We start from the raw sequence: 27,175 nt of genomic DNA on the forward strand, positions 1-27,175 counted from the left end.
TAGGCCTGTATTATTAGGTGCGATTGTGCATTCATAACCAACCGGACTAGCTTCCAAAATGGGTTGTTGTTCGGCCCACTGTCTGCAGTAGAGATCCACGTTCATTCCCTGGCCTGTCAGGTTACCGAGCATATATCCGAATACTCCGAGCTTGCCTGAAAAATTAACGACCATTACTGTAAAATCTTGAAATAACAACAGCTAAAATGGCCCAAACTGGGTCCAGTGATTTCAGAATGAGTTAGCATGTCAGCAACGAAATATCCACAAGGGTTACTTGGAAATTTCGATAAACTTGTAAAATATAGTTCTAGTTCTAGTTGCAGATTTTGAAAAGTGAGTAGTAGTAGTTCTAGTTCCTAGTTTTGAAAATGAGTGGTTCTAGTTCTAGTTGCAGATTTTGGAAAGTGAACAGCTCTAGTTCTAGTTCTAGTTAGGCATTTTGAAAAGTGATTAGTTCGAATTTTAGTTGCACATTTTGAAATGTCAGTAGTTGTAGTTGCGAGTTGAAAAAAGAGTAGTTCTAGTTCTATCTCTAGTTGCACATTTTGAAATGTGAGTAGTTCTAGTTGTAGTTGCGAGTTTTGAAAATCCAGCAGTCTGTGCAAGTCTGGCTAAACTTGCCTGCGTTGGTGAAGTTGTCAGGGCGCATTGGGTCATCAATGGCAATGCTAGATTGCTTCTCGAATGTCGAAGTCCAGCCCATCAAGGGCTCGAAATTGGGCAAGCGAATTCCGTGTTGCGCCTGCATTCCTTCCAGTTCGAACAGGAAGAAAGCGTATGTCACAGAACCGTCGGTCGTGAGCACCAGTTGGAATGTGTCATCCTGAAAAACATATGAAGACATCACTATTTTTCGTCATTTTTGTTAGTTAACCTAAATTTTCAAGAACTACAAACTAATTACAGCAAAATGCTTGTAATCTAATTTTAATCTAATTTGTGAAGTATTTTGCTCCAATTCTATTTCTATTTCGAACCTAATTTGTGAGATGTATTTATGTTCCAATCTAATTTCTGGATTTCCTGAAAATGCCACAGGTGAACTGTACTGTGTGAAACGAGCCAATCATGCCGTGTACAGACATTTGCTGTTATTATGCTTATGAGAATGGTCTCTGATTTGACATAAACTGAGCTTCATTCAATGTTCAATTTGCGAATTCTGTAATTCTAATTCTAAATTGGGAAAAAAATGAGTAGCTATAATTCTGATTGTTATATAACTTGGGAAAATATGTATTTATTTGTCTGATTCTAGTGTAATTTGGAAAAAAAAACTGTGTAGTAATAACTCTAATTCTAATCATATTTGGAAAAGCTGGAAATTTTCTGTGTAAGACGGACGGCCATGTCTACGCTTTGACGACTATGTTACATCTAGCCTCGCATCTTTACCATGCTCATCAGCATATCACATTTTACGGAATTGCATTTTTATGTATGTTATCCTTTGACAAATAAAGATTCTCTCTCCCTCTCTCTTTAATTTGATGCCCATCGTAATTGCGACTTCACAATACCTGTGACGTAGGTCTGGCTTGGAACGTTACTTTCGCCACCATGTTCTCCCAAGTAATCGTGATAGCTTCGACGGCTGAGTAGTCTCCGTTGCCCATGTAAGTCGCGACCAACTGGTTGATTTCATCGATCCGCTTCCGCTGATAGAAACCTTGAAATAAATCACATTAATATTGACGTTGGGTTAAGCGTAAACGAATTATATCTTTAATTAAAATTTATTAGGGAGGTTCGGTCATTGTGATAAAAAAAAACACAAAAAAGAATATACAGTCCAAAATATTCGGGTTGATTTCAATATGAATATATTATTCACTTCAATATACGAGATTAGAAATGGAATAGCTTTTTGTATATTTATGTTCTCATGCAGATATCGAGACTGATTGAAATTCTCAATTACATATTTGTGCTTGAATTGGATAGAAATCAAAACATGCTGCTCTCGAAGCACTGGAATATATGCAAAGATTGGATAAAGCAACTGTGCATCAGCAACAGTGTGAAAGGAACAAGTCCATTAAAACATGATTTTCACAAAAATCGAAACGATGATAATTAATATTTACTGGAAATCAGTTTGACTTGTGCTGGGAGAGTCGTTTGTGTCTCTAGAGATCCAGCGAAACCATGAGACTCGCTCAGCAAACCTTGGGTTAAGAAATACTGGACTAGAAGTACATAAAATATTTACCTCCTGTGCTGAGAGCATACTGATAGTGAATCCTTGTTTGGTCGGCAGTGAGGGCGTAGTCAGCATAGAAAGGTGATATTACTGCATGATCCACGCCAGACGATGTTGACAGTTGGTAGAATTTACCGGAACGCAGGAAGCTGTACAGTCTAGGCTCGTAGACGTCTCCTCTTTCGAGCACGATCGCGCCGTTGAACAGTATGTAGAATCTGGTAACATCGATTTGCAAGTCATTGAAGTGTCTCGGAGGTACAGAGCTTCTACATCTAATTGCATCATATATTCATATCGAGATAATGCAAACTATTTTTGGGTGAAGCTCGCCAAGGGGTAATCGTCAGCGACTGGTAGAGATTGCATAAGTACATTGTACATCTGTTGATATGTTCTTTAATATACATTCTTTTAAACAGACTCAGCAACAGAACAGAAATATTCAATTGAATAGTATATTGATATTGAAATAACCCAAATATTTTCTGCTGACATTCGTCAGGAGTTATCGTCAGCACCTAGTAGAGAATTCAAAAGAACTTTTGTATATCTGCTGAGGAGTGTCAGTCGAAAATATTAGTGTTTATTTCAATATGAATTATTATTCGATTGTACACTCTTGTCTTTGACAATTCTTGAGATAGGATGAGTTGATTTTAAATAGGCAAAATCAGACAAAAATTGCACTATGATGTTCATTTGCCTTTCTTGGACCCTTTCAAACTAGTACGCGGACCACAGTTTAAGAAGCACTCGCCTATAAACTGCTTAAACCAGCCAACACATCTCATTAGTACCTTTACGTACCAAACTATCGCCTTACTACCGTAAGCACCGAATTTTGCAAGTTGACAAACTGTATCGCTTCGAAGTATCAAAAGTCATTCACAAATATTTTTCCAATAGCTCGCTTCCTGTGTTTGATGACTTTTTCATGCCTGCTAAAAATGTCCACTCCCACTACACGAGATCTTCGTCTAAAGGAAATATCTACTTACCCCCACCCAATAGCAACCTAACCAAGAGATCTATTGACTACTCCGTACCTATCATCTGGAATGCATTACCACCACATATCCGTGAATTGCCTTATAATAGATTCAAAAAAGCCCTGTTTGACCACCTCTTGTCGTTACACTAACACTGTTGCCCTACCTCGCCCAGACATTGCTTCATTGATCATTTGCTACCATCGTTTAATTTTTTAATTTTATTTTATTAACTACCGTAACATTTTTTACAGCCAGACCGTTTAGAGTCAAGTGTACATGTTTGATGCTGGTGTGATCAGACTAGATGACCTTCACGGTCTTATCGATCATTCCTATCTAATACCGAATACTGTGCATGCATATTTTCTGTACCACCACCACTGCCGTGTGTTATTTATTTTGGTTGGATGAAAATAAAGACTCTCTCTCTCTCTCTAAGAGACTCCTGCAGATACCAAACATTAATATACAACGCATCTCCAGCATACGTAACTAAGGAGTTTGAATAGGTAAGAAATTAAAGGGAAATGAGTTTAGGCACGATACCTGTCATACGATCTTCCTCCGAACACAAAATCTGTGTCAAACGTCACATAGTCTACTAGCTGCGATGGATTTGCAGAGTTGGAAGGAGTGTATTCATATCCGGGCGGAGAGTTGTAATCAAGCAGGATGGTTTCTGTTCACACAAAATCAAACCCACGTATCAAACATTGATGCAAAATATTTAATACCAAATCTCCAGTATCATACCGATGCACGTATTTCCATCATCTGACAGGTAGTAGCCTTGTTGACACGTACAAATGTACCCGGGTTCTCTGTTAACGCACAATGAACCTGACGCGGGACAAGCGTCAGCATTTTGACACTCGTTGATGTCCTGTGAAGTAAATTGCATCACATAAGACACGGGTTCAACAATTTTTTTACATCAAAAATTAGTCGCCTTCCACAGTGGAGAATAGTATCGTAAATATAACTCTCGTTGATAAATTAACTCTGGCAAAGGAGCGTATAATTTCAGAACTCGAAAAAATCATATCTTACTACTCGACTCGAATCATTTCAATCAGTACTTGATTCAGATTCGAGTACATAAATCATTGCGCCAACCCGACTCTAGATAAAAAAGTAACTTATTGCTGTAATAGCATATTTAGTCAATTTTATTTTTGTTATAGTGGCGTAGACTTAGCGATATATGTATTTTCAAATTCTTTCATGGTCTCTTAGGGAGCAATGGCTCGGAGGTTCGAAACCCCTGTTATAAATCATTACGTATCTCGTGATGTCATCATGTGGATCATACCGTGCAGTTTTGAGAGCCGCTGTATCCATCATAGCATTCACAGTAGTATCCATTTTGTGCGTCATTGACGCAGTATCCATTTTCACACTCTGCGGTGGAGCAATCTTTTTCTGTACAATATCAAACAATATAGATAGACTTGACCCAATGTGACCATGCCGGTGCTGTCCCAGCAAACTCAACATCACGATATTAAAATAGACAGGAAGGAGTTAATCTCCAAAATAATAGAAATGATATATACGGTCATATGTACGGCTATGTTCAATAATATGTATAACGATTAATTTGAATTTCATATGTAGGCCTACATTGCATAGATATATCCGAAACATGCGTATTGCATATGTATATATGACTTGGCAAATCTCTGCTATTAAAGATTTAAATTTATCCTTACGTGTCAAACAACGAGGTCCCGAGAATCCTTCATCGCAGGCGCACATTACATGTCCAATATTATCTGTCGAACAAAGTCCCCGGCCATTGCATGTTGCATTGGAGCACTGTTCCACCACGCAGCATTTTCTGGACGTAATATATGCTGTAGTAGCTTTGTAATGATAGGTATCACACGATTTTACTCACGGAGACAACGCCGATTGCACATAACCAGTGCGGCAAGCACATGACTGTACAACATCATTGTTTTCAATTTGAATCGAACATATCTAGAAAGAAATGAAATTTTGATAAACTGTATTCATAATGAATTTCAATGCTCTCTTAACATGAATAAACCACATACCCAAAGCTATATGAATCAGACATGTGTCGTACAAACTACCGATCTAATTAGTAGACAGTCAACTAACTAGTGTCTTTTTTAAAATAGTTCTAGTTCTAGCTCTAGTTGCGTATTTTGAAAAGTGACTAGTGAATCTATTCAGTTATGTTATGTGAGTTACTTTTGGAATTTGAAAGGTCTTTAGTCATAGTTTTAGTTGCTAGTTTTGAAAACTGAGTAGTTTTAGTTCTAGTTGCAGTCGCACACTTTGAAAATCCAATAGTTTGTACCAGTCTGGTATCAAATATCCTTATTCTTTAAAGAGTCTGCTGAAACTTCAATTTGGCCAAGAAATTCGTGCGAAAATTACCTGCTGGCATCCATATTCAGAACACGAAGGCGTGCTTGCAACACAGACATCAAGCTGTGCCGATTGGTCGAATCCATCATTACAACGACATCGCTTCGACAAAGTCGCGTCAAGATAGCACACAGAGTCGGAGTTGCAGTATAGCTGATCGTCGCATGGATTCGTTGCTGGAATCGAAAATAATGCAATGTTATTTTAGAAAGATTGGTCATTCTTTGTGGTAGGATAAAATTATATGTATCGAGTTTCCACATCATTTATACCGTTATGTTGTCATAATGAGTGGCTCTCAAATACTCCACTCGAAGCCTAATACTCGATACACAATCAAATCACTCAGGTTTTGGTTTTGACGAGCCATATTTATGAGGAACAACTTACGTTGGCACGATACACCGTCTTGTGAAAGTGAGAAACCATCTTCACAGCTACAGGTGAAGCCGTCTCTTGTGTTGGCGCACGTGTGAGAGCAATTGTGTTCTCCATGATTGCAGTGATCGAATACTGAAAATAAAATGATAGTACTCATTAACACAGACAGCCATGGGTTGAAACATTGTTTAAAATGTGTAGCGTATGAAGAAATGAACCAGTTGGAGACTTAGAGCTATGATGTTTGAAGCAGAGTTGAAATAGAAACTAGCTTTTCGAAATTAGACTGGAATTATAATTTTAGCAACACAGATTTTTTCCGAATTAGATTAAAATTACAATTACTGAATTTGCATGAACTTCGAAAATGAATTAAATTCCGAATTAGAAAGAAATACAACAAAAACTAGATTAGAATTAGATTTAGGCATTTTGCTCTTATTAGTCTAACTAGTCCAATACATTTTTCTAGAATTGTTTAGTTTCTAAAGTCTGGTTTGAAGACTTACCACAGTCAGTGCGTGGTGCCGCATTTCCAATGTCCGTATAGCCGCAATCGCATTCACAAATGTAACTGCCAAAAACGTTCATGCACTCTGCATTGGCGCCACATAGCCCTTCAGTTTCGCATTCATTGACATCTAATGCAATAAAATATCAAGTCAGTATGTGTTCCTTCAAACCAACAAGCTAAAGCCCGGGTAGGTTCAAAGATTTGATTGAGCTAGAATTATATAGAGACTTCTTACACACCCAATGTCTTTAATCAACACACTGACACATCTAGTTTATGGTTAAGAATAAATGCAAGCTGCTAATGCGACAAAAGTCAGTATACCAATATACTACATAGATTTACGCTACACATAGCATACATATATCATGCAAAAATGAATGATCTCCAGAAATCATAAACTAAAATCATTGGATGAACTCGATGACGATAAGAGACAATACTATCAAAATTTAATATATAAATTAGGTAATTTGAAAAAATTATAAAAATTGCACCATGCTAGCAAAAATGTCTGTTAGTTGGCACGCGAAATAACTGTAAACATATTTTAAATAAATAACAATAACATGTATAAATGGCTAGCCCTTATTCTGCTTTTGAATACCTTAAGCATCACCTGATATTTAAACACCCATTACTAGGTGGGCATGCAGCTATAAAATCGTTTTGACATGAGTCGGTTTGATTTTGTACAAACACTCTAGATTAGATGAATTACCATCGCTAGTAACCAACAACAGAGCATTGCTCAATGGACAATTTTAACAATGCAGCAAGCTGCGTTAACTACAAATATTGCTTAACTAACACAAAATTCAAGCACTATACAACAAATCCAACTGGATCATCTATTATTTCAAGAGACCCATTGAAATATGCCACGTCTGCAGCTACCAACTACAGAGTACGCAGGGCAACTAAAATCATTGCAATATCTTTCAGCATCAGATACCTTGACGCACAATTGCATAATTAAATGAACCCGAATATTTTCGGCTGACACTAATAATTATTTTTCATCACTGTGCATTGGAGTGGACTTTAATCAAGTTTGTTGAGCTTAAACTCTCAGTTTGCTTCGATTATTTATATTACCATTGATGTGACGTCGTATTTCGAGGTACGATTGTCAATAAACAATGCTCTATACAATACTCTACTAGTTGCGGGTCATCAACTGTGACGAGTGTCAGCCAAATGTATTCGGGTTTATTTCAATATGACTATGTTATATTTTATCCAGAAGCTTCACACATCCAAGATCGTCATCAAATACCTAGATATCTGACAAAAATTTTTGCTTCATTAGCGTTTGATTTGTTAAGCCGCATACAAACCAATTCCTGCCACTACTGCGTCATGCTCAGCAAATATATGATATGTAAAGCAACCTTGACAAAATCCTGACGTTTGTACGAGACCGGAATCGCATTCGCAGCTAAACGAGCCGGGCGTGTTCCTGCAGGTTGATCCCTGCGGGCATTGAGCACTTTGCGTTGCGCATTCGTCAATTTCGTGACAGGTTCCGTTCGTAAACCAGTATCCTTGATCGCAATCGCACGCATAACTTTCCCCTAAAATTTGACATAAGCCGCTCTGTCCGCAGTTATCAGGGTTGCACGGTGATATGAGATCGCAATTCTGCCCGATTCGCCCCTCTTTGCATTGACAAATATACTGGCCTCCTGGGATATTGATGCAATCCTCATTCGCTTGACAAGGCACGCTAGAACACGAGTCGAAAATGCAGTCGATACCATCACCGATGTAATTTGTGTCGCATGCGCAGGAGTAACTGCCCACAGAGCTCGTGCAAACCGCATTTTGATTGCAAGGAAGTGAGAGGCATAGATCAATCTCAAAGCATCCTTGCAGTCCGCCAGTATATCCTTGCGGACATGTACACTTGATCTGCCCGTTTTCAACGCTGCACGTTGCATTTACGCCGCAAGGATTATTATCGCAAGGCTGTACTTCTATGCAATCTCCATTTTGTCCTGCGATATATCCTTGCAGACAGGTGCATTCGTATGATCCAACTGCGTTGATGCAATTCGAGTTTGATCCACAGGTACCGTTAAAGGCACATTCGTCTCTATCTATACATGCGTTTTCAGCTTGATCATTCACAAATCCTTCTTTACAGCGGCATACATAGCTTCCGATTGTGTTGAAGCATGTTTCATTTTCACTGCAGATGTCAGAAATCTCCTGGCATTCATCGATGTCAAAGCAAGTAGTTCCAATAAGACGGAATCCAGAGTCACAATTACATTCGTAGCTGCCATCTGTGTTGTTGCAAGAAGCGTTATCTTGACAAGGAGAGTCGAGGCATTCATTGACGTCAACACAAGAATCAATTCCATTTCCAGAGAAACCTTGTTGGCAGCTGCAATACGTGATTTCATTGCTTACAAAGCAATCTGCTTCAGGCAGACACGGGTTAGCAACTTGGCACGGGTCGACAGGAATACAAAATCCGTTAATCTCTCTGTAAGCTCCGTCACAAACGCATTGATACGACCCAGGTTGGTTTTCACATCTGTAATTTCCGTCGCATGGTGCTGACAAGCATTCATTGATATCCACGCATATATCTGTGTTATTACTAGGTTGGTATCCGTCAATACATTGGCACGTATAACTACCAGCATTGTCAACACATACTGCAAAATTTCCGCATATGCCTTCAGTAGCGCATTCATTAATGTTTCGACAGTTTTCACCTGTATAACCAGCATCGCATACACACTCATACGATCCGAATTTTTCGTTGCAATCAGCATTTAGCGGGCATGGATTATTGTCACATTCCGGTATATCGATACATGTGTTATTTGTATATTGCAATCCCGCTGCACATTGGCAAGTACTAGAATTTCCAGAGGCTACGCATTGAGACAGCTGAGGGCAAGTGGTGCTAGCGCATGGATCAACACTCGTGCACACTTCACCATTACCAAAGAATCCTTGATCGCAGATACATTCAGATCCTCCGTAAGTGTTGTAACATCGCGCGTTATCGCTGCACAGCGCTGGTCTGATTACCACTGTTCTGCCCTGGTAGGTCACGTTACACTCATTTCCACACGATTCTCTTGATATAGAAACGTTGTCCCACGAGATAGTATTCAGGATCAGGTTAACGGCATTTTGACCTGCACACTCATTGAAGTCTACGCATGAAGTAATGCCGTCTCCTAATAAGCCGCTTTGACACTGACATTGACGAATTTCAGGTCCATTGCTGTCACGTCTTACAAATACGCATTCTGCCCCATTATCCAAGCATACATCGTTTCCGCAAAGTGCTGTAAAGAAAAGAAAAAGTTGTAACATGAAACTATCAGCTTTGGGAATCAGTTAATTGGTGATGTAACGGTGAAATCTGTACAGAGCAATTGTGTTTCAATCTTCGAAAACGCGATCCAGGTGTTATTTTGCAGGTTTTTCACATTAAATCTTGATGGCAAGACTGGCAAAAATAAAAAATAAAATTGGTTCGGCGTCGGCAAGGTCAAACTTGATATATTTTTGTCAAAAAATTTTGATGACTTGGATGACATGAGACTCAACTGAGAGTCACTATGTTTGTCTTGATAATGATTGAATGTTGGTTGAATACAGATCAGCGTCCTAGAAAGATACTAAATTGCAGTGTTTGGGATGTATTTTATTATAAATGAAATTAGAGGCAATGAAACTAATCAGTATTGGAGATGACTATTTTAACCACCTTGGCGCTCTGCATTACCGAGAGAGCATGGAGCAGTGATGCAAGACTTAGAAATCCTTACAAGGATATTTCTGCACCTTCCTTGTCCAGCGCCATATGCATATCACGCACTCATGGTATACATATGTACAGATCGTGTGTCTGTATACCATGAGTTGATGTCATACCGCAAAAAAAATTGAAGACAAAAATATACAACGTTCTATTCTACTTTTAAAGCTAACCACCCATTTATTTATTTATCTTACTTACTAAAGCTACGAGAATTATTACCTTTGCATGTGTTGGCGACATATATGAATCCAGCTTCACATTGGCAAAAGAACGCCCCATCTGTGTTCTCACATGTAGATGTTGGGCCGCACACAGCATTCTGCCCGGCACACTCATCAATATCTTCGCATGTGCCGTTCGTGAATTCATATCCTTGCGCACAATCGCAGGCGTAAGTCTCTCCCTGTATTTGACAAACTCCGTTCTGTCCACAGTTGTCTGGGTTGCACGGTGTGATCGGATCGCAATTCTGTCCGAACCTGCCTTCCTTGCACTGGCAGACGAACTGACCTTGGAAAGTTAAGCAATCTTCATTCTGTCCGCAAGGATCGGTGGTGCACCAGTCGAAATCACAGGTAATTCCGTCTCCGGTATAGTTTGTGTTGCATGTGCAGAAGTAGCTGCCAACCGTGTTGGTACAGACGGCATTGTTACGATCGCACGGGAAGGTAAAGCATTCGTTGATATCAAAGCAGTCTTGGAAACCGCCCGCAAACCCTTCAGGGCAAGTACATATGGTCTGTCCGTTCTCAACACTGCATGTTGCATTTGCACCGCACGGATTATTATCACAAGGTTGTACTTCAATGCAATCTCCATTTTGTCCTGCGGTATATCCTTGCAAACATGTGCATTGATACGAACCGGGTGTGTTTATGCAGTTAGAGTTTGCTCCACATGTACCATTGAATGCACATTCATCCTTATCTATGCAAGCATTAAGGATTTGATCATGCACGAATCCTTCTTTACAATTGCACACAAAGCTTCCGAGCGCGTTGAGGCATGTTTCGTTTACACTGCAAGTATCAGTAGATTCTTGGCATTCGTTGATGTCAAAACAAGCTGTTCCTAACAGACGGAATCCAGAATTGCAGTTACATTCGTAGCTACCATCTGTGTTGACACAAGACGCGTCATTTTGACACGGTGAGTTTAGGCATTCGTTAATGTCGAAACAGGAATCAATTCCATTTCCAAGGTAACCTTGTGGGCAGCTGCAGTACGTAATCTCGTTGCTTACAAAGCAATCCGCTTCGGGGAGACACGGGTTAGCAACTTGGCACGGATCAACTGGAATACAGAATCCATTAATCTCTCTGTAAGCTCCGTCACAAATGCATTGATACGATCCAGGTTGGTTTTCGCATCTGTAATTTCCGTCACATGGTGAAGATGAGCATTCGTCGATATCTTCGCATATACTGGCATTGTTGCTAGGTTGATACCCGGAGATACATTGGCACGTGTAACTCCCAACAGTGTCCAGGCATGTCGCAAAATTACCGCATATTCCTTGCGTCGCGCATTCATTCGTGTTTAAGCAGTTTTCACCTGAATAGCCCTCCTGGCAACGACACACATATGAGCCGAATGTGTCGACGCAATCAGCATTTTGTTGGCACGGATTATTGTCACATTCCAGAATGTCGATGCATGAATTGTTTTGATATTGCAATCCAGAAGCACATTTGCACGTTGCCAGCCCGTCTGTTTGATCGCAGAAGGCTAGTTGCGGACAGGTTATGTTTTCACAAGGATCAACTTGAGCACAAATTTCACCATTGCCAAAGAATCCGTTATCGCATACGCATTCAAACCCTCCGTAAGTGTTGTAGCAACGTGCGTCGCTATCACACTGTGATGGTCTGACAAGCGCTGTTCTTCCGTTATATGTTACGTTACATTCACTTCCACATAATTGCCGGGTGACAGACACGTTTTCCCACGAAATAGACTCCAATACAATGTTGACGGTAGTTTGACCGGTGCATTCGTTGAAGTCAGTGCACCATGTCACGCCATCTCCAACTGTACCACGTTGGCATTCGCACGCTCGTATTCCCACACCGTTTTGATCAATTCCTTTCAGCACACATTCAGCACTGTTTGCGAGACAGATGTCGTTTCCACAAAGCTCTGAAATAGGAAATGAAATTTAATGGTACTAATTCCTTGTATATATGATAAGAATTGAATAATATATTCCTATTGAAGTAATAGAGGTAATCGCGAGCGACTAGCAGAGAATTAGAAAGATCAAGTTCAATTTTATATTGACGTTGTGTACTACAATAGTCCCCAGAATCCGGCAAAAAGTTATTTTTGAACAACACTTAAGACCACCTCTGGACTTACTTCCCCACATTTTATGAAAGGATTACCCCAATTATTGCATAGCCAATTTGAAAAGTGATGACGTCTTGAAATAGGATGGAAAGTTTTAATCAAATCGACAGCTCAAACCTACCTTTGCAAGATCCATCCATTTCAGCGAAACCGAGATTGCATCTGCATGAGAACGAGCCTTGCGTATTCTCACAGTTAGAGTTTGGCGGGCACACAGCATCTTGTCCACTACATTCGTCGATATCTTCGCAGGTTCCATCGGTAAACCAATATCCTTGGTCACAATCGCAAGTGTATGACGTTCCTTCTATACGACAAATGCCGTTGAGTCCGCAATTATCTGGATTGCACGGAGTGATCGGGGCGCAATTATCTCCAATCCGTCCCTCTTTGCATTGACAGGTGTATTGTCCATTTGCCATATTGATGCAGTCTTCGTTTGCTGTACACGGGCTGCTCGAACATGAGTCAAAGTCGCATGTCTCCCCATTTCCGATAAAGTTTTCGTTACATGCGCAGAAGTAACTGCCGATTGTATTTGTGCAGTTAGCGTTTATATCACACGGAAAATCACGGCACTCGTTGATATCTGTGCATTCTTGGACGCCACCGCTGTATCCATCGGGACAAGTACACCTGATTTGACCATTTTCAACGGAACATGTAGCGGTTGCACTGCATGGGTTTCCGTCGCATGGTAATACCTCTATACAGCCTCCATTTCCGTCATCTCTGTAATCTTGTGAGCATGTGCATTGGTATGACCCAGGTGTGTTATCACATTCCGCGTTAGCTCCACAAGTGCCGTTAAAAGCGCATTCGTTCCTATCGACGCAATCGTTTTGACTTTGACTTGTGACATATCCGTCTTTGCAGTTGCATGTAAAGCTTCCGATTGTGTTTAAGCAGTATTGTGTTGTAGTGCAATCGTGGGAGCCCGTTTCGCACTCATTGATATCATTACATTCACCTCCAAATGAGAAAAATCCGGGATTACATTCGCACGTAAAACTGCCAGGTATATTTGTACAGTCAGCATTATTTGGACATGGTGATGAACTACATTCATCCACATCGGTACACGAATCTTTTCCGTTACCAGTAAATCCAGTAGGGCATATGCAGAATGTATCATTGTGTGACACAACACATTCAGCTTGCTGTAAGCAAGGATTCACATCACGGCACGCATCGACTGGCACACAATCTTGATTGATTTCCCTGAATATACCATCGCACACGCATTGATAACTGCCAGGTTCATTTTGACATCTGTAGTTTCCTGAACATGGGGACAACAACTGACATTCATCGATATCTTCACATATATCGGCATTTCCACTTGAAAAATACCCGTCCAAACATTGACATCTGTAACTTCCCGCAGTGTCTTGGCATCTTGCAAATTGTCCGCATATGTCGAAGTCTACACATTCGTCGATATTTTCGCAATTTTCCCCGGCAAAACCTCGATCGCAAGTGCAAAGATACGAGCCATACGTTTCGGTACAGTTGGAATTATCAGGACACGGACTGGTTTGACATTCTTGTACGTCAACGCATGCACCGTTAAAATACCGTAGTCCTGGCGCACATTCACAAGTCGATACTCCTTGGTTTACGACACAGATTGCGAATTGAGGACAGGTAATGTCTTGGCATGGATCCACAATGGAGCATATTTCGCCATCACCAAAGAAGCCTTCTTCGCATACGCATTCAGACCCTCCGAATGTATTGTAACAACGTGCGTTGTCACTGCATCTTGCCGGTGTGATTAACGCTGTTCTTCCGTTATACGTTATTATGCATTCGTTTCCGCATGATTCTCTCGATATTGTGACATTTTCCCATGAAATGGATTCAAGCACAAAGTTGTTAGTGTTTCCACCGGTACATTCATTGAAGTCTAAGCACCATGTAACACCGTCTCCAACAACACCATCAATGCATTGGCATCTATGAATCTGTTTTCCGTCGTTGTCATATCCTTGCGATACGCATTCAGCCACGTTGGCAAGACATCTGTCATCTCCGCATAGTTCTTTTAAAAACACAATTTTCAATATGAAGATTCATAGTTTCACGGATATCATGAATGAAAACTGACAACATTCATATACCATTTGCACACCGAAGTGATTTGAAAATGAAAAGCAGTTGAATGGTAATGATGTGACAAAATTAAGACATAGCAAGATTGTAAGTGGTGCAAAATGTTATAACGCATTATCAAGTTATTACTTGTAAACAGATGCGTGATCAAAAATGTTATTAGGTATTAAGAGCACAACTAAGGCCTACTGGTCAATCCAAGCAATAAAACTATGTAGAAATCTCACAAACACATTTTAGTACGCTCACCATGTAATGATATTTTATCAATAAATAATTATTACTGGTTAATCCACACTGTAAAACTATGTAATCGGTAAAAAAGATGTTCAATGAAATCCCACAGACTGATTTTAGTACTCACACCAAGTTACATGTATTATAATAATATGATTATTAATAGTATTAACTGAAGACAGGAAAGCATCAAGTACAGTGCAGTGTGCACAATGCAAACATCTAAATTAACCACTGATCAAGCTGGAATATCCACGATAACCTACCAAAGTTGCACACCCAAAACTTGGCTTCAAGTATACCAGGGTCGATGTGTATTTACATCACACACAATTAAGGCAACTGGCACACACAAGGAATAGTACTCGCACAGTCAAGCGGTTACAAGAATTTTCAATTCCCCACATGAGAATTCTTTTGATTCTCCAACCATGGAATACAGTATTGGCAATGTTCTCAAACATACCCATCCAAAAGTGACATCATTAATATATTTACCTAAATATATATTACACGGTATAGACTGGGAGACCCGATATAACCGAAATCTTCAAGGCCGGAGTCATTCAAGTATATTTGGCGGTAATAATAATAATAATCAATTTCTTCCCTCATTGAAGTAGCAGAGCAAAAAGTGAGGAACCAAAACAAAATTAAACAAAGCAGAACAATACTAATGAAGGAAAGAAAACTTGACAGGTTAAATAATTTATTACTTGAAGATCTTGTGTCAAATGCATAGCTGGTCAGTATGGAAGCGCTTCTAGTGCTTACAAGAGTGCACCCAAGAATTTTGTTTCCTTCAGGCAAGCTACACCCTTTCCATTTATCAAGCAACATTTGCAACACTCACAAATACGAAATACCATTCATCCGCTCACACTCACAACATTACTCCCAAACAGCCATCAACAATAAGATAACCGTAATAGGAGACTCACCTGTGCAAACCCCGTCTACCTCTCTGAAACCAGGACTGCATTCACAGAAGTACGAGCCATCTGTGTTTCGGCAGGTTGCTCCAGGACCACACACCGCATTCTGTCCGTTGCATTCATTGATATCGCTGCATGTACCGTTCGTGAACCAATAGCCTTGCTCGCAGTCGCACGCATAAGTTGTTCCCAATATCTGGCATATTCCGTTTGGCTCGCAAAAATTTGGGTTGCAAGGTGTGATAGTGTCGCAGTTATCTCCGTACCGTCCTGTCTTACATTGACACCTGTGCTGTCCGCCTATGATGTTGAAACAGTCTTCATTCTGTGTGCATGGGTTGGTTGAACAGGAATTGAAATCGCAGTTAAATCCGTCCCCGCTGTAGTTTTCTCTGCATGTGCAAGTGTATGTACCAGGAGAATTAACGCAATCGGCGTTGACATCACAGGGGAAGTTGAGACATTCGTTGATATCTGTACATTCTTGTATACCCCCTGTATATCCTTCACTGCATGTACACTTAGTCTGGCCGTTTTCCACAGTGCATGTCGCGTCTGCGCTACAAGGATCATTATCGCATGGTAAAACTTCCACACAGATTCCATTATCATTTTCTTTGAAGCCATCCTTACAGCTACACCCGAAATTTCCAACCGTATTGGTACACAGCGAATTCTCCCCACAGACACCAAACACAGCGCATTCGTCTGTATCAATGCAGTCTTTACGGTCGTTGCTGTATTCAAATCCTGCTTTGCAGTTGCAGAGAAAGCTTCCGGGTGTGTTTAAACATGTTTGGTTTGAAGAGCAATCGTCAATACGCCTTTCGCACTCAGGTATATCTCTGCATTGTCCTTGAATGAGTTCATATCCGGTATTGCATTCACAAGAGTAACTTCCATCCGTGTTTGTACACTGTGAGTTTTGTGGGCATGGAGAAGTTTGTAAGCATTCGTTGATATCAGTGCAATTGTCTCTTCCGTTGCCAGTATAACCCTCAGGACACAGACACACTGCGTCATCGTCAGCAACCACGCATTCCGCTTCTTGAAGACATACTTCTGCGTCGTCACACGGTTGTACTTTTACACATTGATCGTCAATCATACGGAATTCACCGTCGCATATACATTCGTAGCTGCCTGGATTGTTTTCACATCTGTAATTCACACCACATACTGGAGACGTGCATTCATTGATATCTTCACACTGATTTCCGATTTTGCGGTATCCCGAGTTACATTCGCATATGTAACTTCCTTCCGTGTCCTTGCAAGTCGCATCATTTCCGCAAATTGTCGGGTTCAAACATTCATTTATGTTTACGCAGTCATCACCAAAGTATCCTTCAAGGCAGGCGCAACGGAACGAGCCGAATATTTCATCGCATTTCGCATTGGCTGGACAAGGATTGGTTTTGCATTCTTCAACGTCGATGCATGTGTTGTTGGAGTATCGCAGTCCGTTTGCGCATTCACAAATCGCAGATCCTCCCGTCCTTACGCATTGAGAAAGGTCTGGACAAGTTATCGCACTGCAAGGGTCGGTTTCAGTACATATTTCTCCATCCCCGTAGAATCCACTGATGCATGAGCATTCATATCCACCGTACTCGTTCAAGCATATCGCGTTATCACTGCAGTTTGCCGTTCTGACGGCAGCTGTTTGTCCGTTGTAAGTGATATTGCATTCACTGCCACACATTTCTCTTGACATGGAGACGTTTTCCGATGAGACAGTGTCCAGCACCAAGTTCAGCATGTTGAGACCGGAGCATTCGTTAAAATCAATGCACCAGTTAACACCGTCACCGATGGTGCCGTCCAGACAGTGACAGCTTTCGATTTTCTCTGCTTTCATATCATCGTATACAGAAATGCACTCAGCTTTGCTTGCTAGGCAGATGTCTTCACCACACAGTTCTGTAATGATACATGCGCTGTTGGTAATCAGAAGCATATTCTCAATGTATTCTAACACGAATTTGTAAAGCCTCAATGCTGTTAGTATATAATTAGGCAGTATGTTCATATTGAAATAAACAGGAATAATCGTGAGCATGCTCTTAATATGATGTGTGGCATGATTACAGAGGCTTTTGAAGTAGTTGACAGTGATACTTGGTCAAAATAAATGTAACGCCCAAATATTCTAGTCGATTTCAAGTGGAAGTACTGATTTCCGAGACATATCAAAATTTCTTCAATTGGAAGTAGCGCAAAACCTAATAAATACTATGAAAAAGTAGAAATACTTCATTACTGACCACGTCTGGCCACTAAGGAGGTTCAAAAGGAACAGAACATTTTTAGTTTAAGGTAATAAAGACACCAAATGTTATGAAACTTTACAGTGATCCATTGATCCATCACTGACTTGTCGCTTTAACTTATTTCAATTAGTATTATTATTTCGATTTCAGTTACATATTGTAATCCTCTCAATGCAAGGAATTCCCGATACTTGGAGAGTGGAAAAAATGGTGGTGATGGTGATGATAAAGCATATTATATTGCTTGCACCAGACACTAACAAGCTCATTCGTTCTTTGAATCTAGATATACCTTTACAGAATCCATCCACATCACGGGAACCTTCAGGACAGTCACAAAAGAACGATCCTTCCGTGTTGAAGCATTCATGATCGGACACGTTGCATTGTACAAACTTGCACTCGTCAATATCTGAGTTGATTTAAGAGTCAAATTCAATTCGATAATCAAAAACTGCAGTATGGCACTTACCCTCGCATTCGAAAGTGATATCGCTGTATTGAAAGCCATCTGAGCAGTTCAAGGTCTAAACATGAAACGTTTACGTATCATTGAACTTGGTAGTAACTTGTAACTGTAAAGAATTGACCCAAAACTCTCCTTTTAATTCTAAACTAATTCCTGGTTTTCCTGAAAATGCTACTGGAGAGCTGCATAGTGCGAAACGAGCCAAGTTCGCTGGGCAGACATTTCCCATTCTCGTGCTTATTTAAATAGATTCTGATTTCTTATGGAGTGAACTTGATTTTTGTTGTATTTCTTCCTAATTCGGAATTGAATTCAATTTCCAAGGTTTTCAGAATTATATAGTTCTAATTCTATTCTAATTTAGAAAATACTGTGTGGCTATGAAGCTAATTCTAATCCAATTTCAAAACTTGAGCGTTTTAGTTGTCCAAATGTGATATTTATTTCTATACATCTTGTTTTGCTTTGTGTATCACTGAGTAAAAGCGATACAATTTATATCTACCATCAGACACATAGGTTTGAATTCAGACTTACGCGGTTGGAGTCGGGAGCCACAGGTGGCGGTGGCGGTATGATAGTTGGCGGAGGAGGCGGGGGACAGATTGTCGGCTTGGTTTCATTGATTTCAAATGTTGGTGGTGGCGGCGGAAGCACTGGTGGTGGCGGTGGCACCGGAATCGTGCCGTTCTGAATATACGGGTTACAAACACATTACAATGTATTTAAAATTGCCTAGGTCCTAGGTCATTGCACAGCAGCTCTAATTAGATGTGATACCAGCATGTGTAAAGTTTGTTAAATACCAATACTGAAAAACACTTGCACAATACCTACGGTTAGACAAACATATTATAATCCATAAGACTGCAAACTAATGACTTGAATTTTGACAAATTGAATTATTTTCAGCGAATTACACAAGTAGGTTTTGTCTACCCGCACTACTTTCTCATGTTGTTAAGCTACTACTTCCACGGCTACTTGATTATTTTTTTTAGGCAAAACTAGGCCTACAACACATACTTTTTACTTACTTTGAAAGTACTAATTCTGCTTGAACTCAAGTAAAAATTTTAGATGTTGCTCACAAACCAGGGATCACCAACACGCAGCACGCATGCAGCCAGTGGCCTGATTTTAGATCTTCGGAGAACACTTAGTAAAGCATTCATAAATGCTGAAATTGATTTCAGCTTCAAAATATTGTTGCTGTGCTCAAGATCACTATTCCTCGCTAGCTGATTCGGCTTCTAAATCTAGGGAATTAGCTGATATGAATGGGCAATTGGGCATATTGCCTTGACATATAATGTAATAGAGTCCCAAGAGCGAGGCACTTAGAAAACGACTTGATACTTCCCCACAAGATCAAGATTTACGAAGAGGCTAGTTTTCCAGCAACATTTCTAGCTAAACCCAATATCGTTCTTTAGTCTCTGAAAAGGGTTGTCAGGTATCATGTGCAGCTCATAGTTCAGACTAGAATGAAAGTGACATAGCCTACCTGAGTAACAACAATAAGTATTCCGGCCCCCTCAAATTATTTTGATATTATTTACCACTTGTTTTTTCATATAGTGATGAGCTGGTACTAGATCAATTAGATCGGAGATTCTGTGCATAATGTGGTAAATTAGAGGCCTGGGACACTTACCTCATCCACAACAATGAAAGGAGGAGGAGGAAGCACAGGTGGCGGTGGTGGAGCAACTGAAATGGAAATTACAAAAGTATATATATATCGGTGTAGGCTACATACTGTTGAAGACGCATGCCGTCTGTAATATATATAATCTGCGATTACTTAGGCGAGAATTATTGTTGCCATATTGTAGAAAGAGAAAATAGCTATCAAGCTTATAAAATGAAAATATCTCATCGGTGACAAGTGATGGATGATGTCACATTTGTGCATGGGTCGTTGAACTTGGTGGCTCGTATCAATTGAGTAAATTTATTACCTGCACTTCCGTCTTCTGTGAAGAATGGTGGAATGGGAGGAAGCACCGGTGGTGGTGGAGGAGTAACTAAAATAAATATTCATGCTGATCTTGTTGGCATAGCTCATGGAGGATATCGTTATTGATATATATTAGGGTATAGCTTGACTAAAATCCGATACATGTTAGGACAATGTCAAAGGAATACCCTTGGTTTGATTTCTGCTAGCATAATTGATATCTACATAGTAAGCCACAATATATCCTTGGATTGATCCATCGCTATGAGCATAGTGCACGAAAAAATATAATAAATCATGTTGCATCACGTTTCTATTTCAGAGTTATAACCAAGCCCTATGGTTCCGAGTCACAAGTCAATTTGCCACATGTCAAACTTGAAGTGAATCAAGACTCGACCCATGAAGTACCAGTGTATATTGAGATGTAAACACACATATATATGTCAAAATCTCTGGTTCAAAAACTCCTTACTCTCAACTTACAACTGGTTCAAGTCTACAAAATTCAAAGTCACCATATTGATTTATCAGGCAATTGAAATCTAAACTTTGTCATGGGTAGGTGATAAAAGATGACAAGTTTTACACCATCTTTTGTAAGACACCTGTATGTATCTATACAAAACCGTTACCTGAAGATCCGTCTTCTGTGAAGAATGGTGGAATAGGGGGAAGCATTGGCGGTGGCGGTGGAGTAACTGTGAAATATTCAAATTAATGGTTATCTGATAGCCATAGACATGGATTCTGAGAGAAGAAATGCCGAGTTCGGGGTAACAATTTAAATCGTGGTAGCATTACAGCAAAATTTGGGAAGCCGCTGATTATAAAAGAGTAATCCCTTTCGACCAGCCCTATTCAACAAGACCCTACGGCCCTACAGTTGGCGAAATGTATTCAATATCTTATGACTAGAGAGAAGATCACTTTTGATGAAAATAAGACATAAATGAGGATGAAAATCAATAATAACGACACCGTGGTTTCACAAGCACAAAATCTTTAAAAATAAAGACAAGTCTTATAAGGAGAGTATGGAAACCATGTCTCTGCAATAAAGGGTGCACTTAACATTCAAGTTGACCAGAAGATCTATGGCAAACTCCAATTTAACGCCGATTCAATAATTCAAACTTTTATCACAATGCATTCTGAAATCACTCTGAACTATTCCAAAGATTCAAGTTAAATCATGTACAAATGCGCAATCAATGAATATGGTTTATCAATGCCTTTTTTCAACTCTCCTAATATATTAAGAACAGAAGTAAATGGAAATGATAATTAACAAAACAATAGATACCTGCATCGGTTTCCTCAAAGAGAGGAGGGAAAGGAGGGACCATCGGAGGAGGCGGAGGCGTTTCCACTGAAATATGTATATTGCATGATTTAGAACAATCACACAGTGTAAAACCAATTACCCCCGTAGACATGAAATTATTGAAAATGAGTGAATGACGTTGAAATCTGGAATGCCAGCTGCAAATTAATTTTAGGATGCATTCTGATGATGCTGACATATATTCAGCAGCAGTCGAGATATTGATGAAGGGTGAACACAAACAAACTCCTGTATGTACTCTGTGTGAACCATTAATCGACAGACAGATATACAAAAAGAAAACATCACAAGCAGTTGTACAGCAACAATGAAACTGAAAAGACCATGTTCAATCCTGATATCAAATCAGAATGAGACTAGAATCTTTGCTTCGTTCAGGTAGATTTCATGAACACAACATTATATTTATCCGACGAATAGCATCCAAAAACGGATCAGATCAAAATCAACCAAATACAGAAATGATAAAAAAGATAGTCACAAAGCTACTTCTTACTTCCTGCATCAAATTCTTCCAGTATAGGAGGAAGAGGTGGTAGCATCGGTGGTGGAGGAGGTTTTCCAGCTAGGACAAAATTCATATCTCTTAAATGCCCTAAAGAATATGTTTTGGACCACAGCATGGTGATGATATGCCGGCAATGGAGTCCTTGTACAAAGATGTCAAGAAATATCATATCAAGAATTTCAACGAAGATGCCATGATATTCTTCAGCAAACATTTTGTAACACAGCAAGTGTGTCATGGAAATCTGAAGATTCAGTTCCACTTATCACCAAATTAAGAGTTGCTCATAGTCCATGTGACATTGAAGACGTAAAGATGTAGCATGATAATAGTCTCAGTGTAATGTTCATGATACCTTCATCCTGAAATTCCTCCAACATTGGAGGTAACGGTGGCAACATCGGAGGAGGTGGTGGGGTCCCATCTACAAAAATATTTGAAAAAAAATGGAGACCTGATGGATCATGTAATCAATTAGATTGAATGCCCCTTTCAACTCAGTCTACAGAATCATTATGACGCAAAGCAATAACTCCATATTGTTAATTTATTTACTAAAAACTTATCGACTGACTCTCATCAGCAGCTAACGTAATAATACGGCGAGTCAAAATCGAAACTAGCGGCCAGTGACAGTGAATTTTCCATAGTTTCTCATGGTCATTCTCTTTTTCATTTGAAACTCCAGGAATCTACAAAAATGCCTATAACAATTCTCTGTCGCCGAAAGGAACACTTGGAACCCTACACTCTTAGAATATTTCATAATGTTCAGTTTTGTTATTTTCGGCTATTTATAACCGAATATGTATGTAACGATTATTGTGTACCACTGCACGACACTATCCAGTAGTAGTCAGTTATTGAATTGAATAGTATATTCAGATTGAAATAAACCCGAATATTTTCGGCTGACACTTATCAGGGGTAATTGTCAGCAAATATAAGATAATTGAAACGGAGATTGTATGCCACACTTGTTCGTTATTGATATCATTTTGTCACAAAGACAAAATATTTTGTACATTTCAAATCTAATTCACTGTAATGACGTTTCCTAGTGATGAGAGTCAGTCAAAGCGCTCTTAATGAATAAATTAACAATACGAAGGTATTATTTTGCATAATTCTGAAGATATGTACCCAAAATAGCATGTTTGGAATTATTTATGCAATACCTTCGTATTCTACTTCCACCAACATGGGAGGCAGAGGTGGTAACATTGGAGGAGGTGGTGGAGTCTCATCTATAAAATAATTTTGAGAAAAATGGATAGCAGCAGAGATCTTGACGGCCTTCGAGTTGGGTGTCCTTTAAACTCCGTCTATATCAGTGGTTCCCAACCTTTTTCGACTCATCGCCCCCTTTTGAAGCTCCACACCGATCATCGCCCCCAAATATTGGGAACCGGAAAACAGCACTTCATCAGTCCCCCGAAAAAACGTTGATCTTTGGCCCCATAAGGTGATAAACCAAACCACAGACCCCCCTCAGCCAGTTGGCTTTTTGTCGCTACATATCAGCTATACCCTATTTCGTGTACTGTTTGGTGAGTCACCGTATTTTGCCTAAACAGGTGAAGCGCGACAAATTTATATAATTCATGTTTGAATCGGTCAATATGGTCGATGTGGTATGTGGATTTGACCTCCTATATCTGCTATGTCAGAAGATATGGAACCAAACTAAATGACGCACATGATTTCATATTGGTATTTCTTTACTGGCAAATAACTTCTTCCTTGCGGGATGGCATTTGTCCTGTAGGGTTAAGGTCGCCAGGTGAGGGACATTCGACGCCAGCCATTGAGGCGCCTATGGACAAATAAACATATATGTATATCTATCGAAGTTTTGGGTCAGCACAGGGGCATTCCTTTTCGGCCAAGGTGTTCTCGATGCTGACCGTTCTGGCACACTTCTCGGAGTCGCATGTTACATGGCCTCTAACTTCATATCTTGGTACGTCGTGGCGCAGTATTGGCTAACGCCGAAGTCTCATATTACCACAAATCCTGCGTATTTTTGTTGGATGAGGCGGACCCCAACATCAAGATACATGAAAATATTAAATCGCGCCCAGCGCGAAATTTTTTTGAAAAAGTCGCATGAATTTCTAAAAAATTACTCTATCATTCATGTTAATTCACGAAATAATTTTGGGCTTTTTTCGATTTCGGGCCCCCCAGCCCTAATTAGGGGGTTCGGGGTGCGGTAATTACGGTCCCGACTCCAATATAGCCGATTTACCGCGCCATCGCCCCCCTATCGCCCCCTTCGTTGTTTTCGTCCCCTTGGTCTGTTTTCGCCCCCTTCGTTATTTTCGCACCCATAGACAGCCAAATCGCCCCCTGGGGGGCGATATCGCCCACGTTGGGAACCACTGGTCTATATGATCATTATTTCTGGAATACCTTCATATTCTAATTCCTCCAACATAGGAGGCAGTGGTGGCAACATCGGTGGAGGTGGTGGGGTCCCATCTACAAAAAAAAATTCGAAAAAAAAGGACTGCATAGAGATCTTCTGAATCATAGAAATGATTCTTATCAAATCATCATGGTTGCAATACCTTCGTACAGTAATTCCTCTAGCATGGGAGGAAGCGGAGGCAGCATTGGAGGTGGAGGCAGAGTTTCGACTGGAATGATATCACAAAATTCTTAGTATTGCAGGAAATCATGCGGCCACATGAAAAAATTGACGTGGAGCAAATTCTACTGTAAGAATTCTGCAAAAGTGCCGCCGATCAAGCTCGTACTGAAGTGAAGGGTGTCAGAGATTGACAAATAGTCCGAAAAGACGGATTCTTCAGTCTTCATTGGAAAAGGATAGCAGCAATAAGTCCCATCATAGCAAAGCAGCAAACATAACATTCTAGTAATCAAAGACGGAGAATACCAGTATACTCATTATTTCAGAGTATTATCACTGGAAAAGCAGTGAGAATATGTTCTCCGTAAAGGAAGAACTACATTAATTAATCCATGAGATATTCCATGCAACACTCAAAAGCTGTAGATCGGAATCAAGTTCAAAACTTGATCGCATTAAACCCACTCAATTGCTGAATGCAGTAAGAAGAATCTCATTGAGATTTGAATGCTCCACAACTAAATGTCGTGATTCAACAAAACTCAGAGTTCCACTTGGCATTATATGTGAAATTGGAGAAAAGAAGCTTGTGAACAAATTATTTTGCGACAACAAAATCTAAAGAATTCGCTATAAGAATTGGTTCATCATAGCAATGTATCTCCAAGATGAGTAGGTTTCCAGTAACCTCAATCATCTCAAGACCCCGGAACCTTGGCAGCAGTTTTCATGGAGTGAAGAGATCAGGGTCGAGTAAATTTTGAGCAACAGCTAGGGAATTTCACGGATAAGCTTGCAGTTATTCGTTTCAACTCCGAAGAAAGAGTCAGAAGCAAAGAAGTCTTCTATCTCTCCATTGCATGAAAATATTCAACTACAGCGGCGATAGACAGCTTGAGTCAAGAGTAGGCACCACATTAGCCACTGACTCTAAGAATGACTGTACCGTCGCGAGCATCCAAGTGTCACTACTCAGCCTTGGCACAAGACGTATTCCAGCGAAATTGCTACATGCAACTAACTCGTTACCTACTATACATTACCTTCTTCCACATCCTCTCCTATCATAATCGGAGGAGGAGGTGGGATTGTGGGGGGAGGTGGTATATAGTCTGAAAATTTCGTTAACTATGGATATCGATATATTTCAATTAGAGACCATCAGCATTCTGCACGCCGGAGTATCGCCAGCCACTGATACCAGACATGGACAACTACATAATATTAGTTGTGTATATAGACCAATAATAATGAAATGTTGGTAATCTAATTAATTTGCAAAATGTTTCTATGCTCTAATTGTAATTCTAGTACATTTTCCATTTGAATAATGCGAAACAGGCCAAGCTTAGAGTACAAGTATTTGTTTTTCTCATGCTTACGAGGATGAGCTCCAATTTTATATGAACTGGACCTGATTTTTGGTGTACCTCTTTGTAATTCGGAATTTAGTTCAATATCCAAGTGTTTGCTTTTCAGTAAATCTAATTTGAAACCAAAATTCTAATTCCAATCTAATTTGGAAAATATTTTCTAGTTGTCCAGCAAACCAAAAAGGTGGCCGAGTCCACGAGGCTTGAAAGTCAAATGTTATTTATAAATTTATTTACCTTGGTGTCGAAACGATTAATTAAAATAGTAGGCTCATCATCTAGTTGTTAGATATGTTCCTAAATTACCATCTGTTATCTCTTCCATCGGAGGTGGCGGTGGTGGTGTCGGTGGTGGTGGTGGAGTTGTACCTGGGTAATTTCAAGATGGAATAAGTTTACTGAGTTTTAAAAAGTTTTACATATTACTTTTGATGTCAAAATTCATCATGATTACAAGCATATATGTATCAAAACATGCACACGCGTTACTGCACACAAAACAAACAATGTATGATTCTCAGCATCCATAGTAGTATGTACTATGTTCCATGTGACGGTCTGCAATCTTTGACCAGAAGATGAAAGTTAAGCATGAAATGTATGTTAGTTACCTTCAATCAATTCCTCAGACTCAAACAGCAATGGAGGAGGCACCGGCGGTGGTGGTGGGACGAAATCAGCTGGACCATGCAAACAAATGTTATTCAAAATCCATGCAGT

The 27,175-nt window shown here is 39.9% G+C and overlaps 1 protein-coding gene across 46 annotated transcripts in view; it reads right to left on the bottom strand.

The window, feature by feature from the left end:
- The window catches only part of LOC145459018 (uncharacterized), a 96,384-nt gene that overhangs the window by 34,753 nt on the left and 34,456 nt on the right, over positions 1–27,175 (bottom strand). For 15 of the 46 annotated variants that reach the window (XM_080337565.1, XM_080337562.1, XM_080337557.1 and 12 more), the window contains 31 exons: positions 27,067–27,135; positions 26,762–26,824; positions 26,126–26,194; positions 25,060–25,128; positions 24,902–24,970; positions 23,665–23,733; positions 22,842–22,910; positions 22,475–22,543; positions 21,937–22,002; positions 21,266–21,331; positions 20,632–20,697; positions 20,325–20,380; positions 19,205–19,357; positions 18,671–18,725; positions 18,491–18,610; positions 15,932–17,848; positions 12,760–14,682; positions 10,509–12,428; positions 7,891–9,810; positions 6,492–6,623; positions 5,992–6,114; positions 5,611–5,777; positions 5,102–5,184; positions 4,914–5,041; positions 4,514–4,623; positions 3,955–4,084; positions 3,748–3,880; positions 2,216–2,424; positions 1,524–1,672; positions 625–826; positions 43–155 (listed from right to left, as the gene is read on the bottom strand). In XM_080337565.1, coding sequence (XP_080193691.1) covers positions 43–155; positions 625–826; positions 1,524–1,672; positions 2,216–2,424; positions 3,748–3,880; positions 3,955–4,084; positions 4,514–4,623; positions 4,914–5,041; positions 5,102–5,184; positions 5,611–5,777; positions 5,992–6,114; positions 6,492–6,623; positions 7,891–9,810; positions 10,509–12,428; positions 12,760–14,682; positions 15,932–17,848; positions 18,491–18,610; positions 18,671–18,725; positions 19,205–19,357; positions 20,325–20,380; positions 20,632–20,697; positions 21,266–21,331; positions 21,937–22,002; positions 22,475–22,543; positions 22,842–22,910; positions 23,665–23,733; positions 24,902–24,970; positions 25,060–25,128; positions 26,126–26,194; positions 26,762–26,824; positions 27,067–27,135 — 10,487 coding nt within the window. The remainder of the gene's footprint in view (positions 1–42; positions 156–624; positions 827–1,523; positions 1,673–2,215; positions 2,425–3,747; positions 3,881–3,954; positions 4,085–4,513; positions 4,624–4,913; positions 5,042–5,101; positions 5,185–5,610; positions 5,778–5,991; positions 6,115–6,491; positions 6,624–7,890; positions 9,811–10,508; positions 12,429–12,759; positions 14,683–15,931; positions 17,849–18,490; positions 18,611–18,670; positions 18,726–19,204; positions 19,358–20,324; positions 20,381–20,631; positions 20,698–21,265; positions 21,332–21,936; positions 22,003–22,474; positions 22,544–22,841; positions 22,911–23,664; positions 23,734–24,901; positions 24,971–25,059; positions 25,129–26,125; positions 26,195–26,761; positions 26,825–27,066; positions 27,136–27,175) is intronic. The other 31 variants (XM_080337566.1, XM_080337559.1, XM_080337571.1 and 28 more) reach the window with 24 other exon arrangements.

The sequence above is a fragment of the Botryllus schlosseri genome, chromosome 16 (genome assembly GCF_051294905.1).
Source record: "Botryllus schlosseri isolate E-star chromosome 16, Bs_hap1, whole genome shotgun sequence".
Classification (NCBI taxonomy): Eukaryota; Metazoa; Chordata; class Ascidiacea; order Stolidobranchia; family Styelidae; genus Botryllus; species Botryllus schlosseri.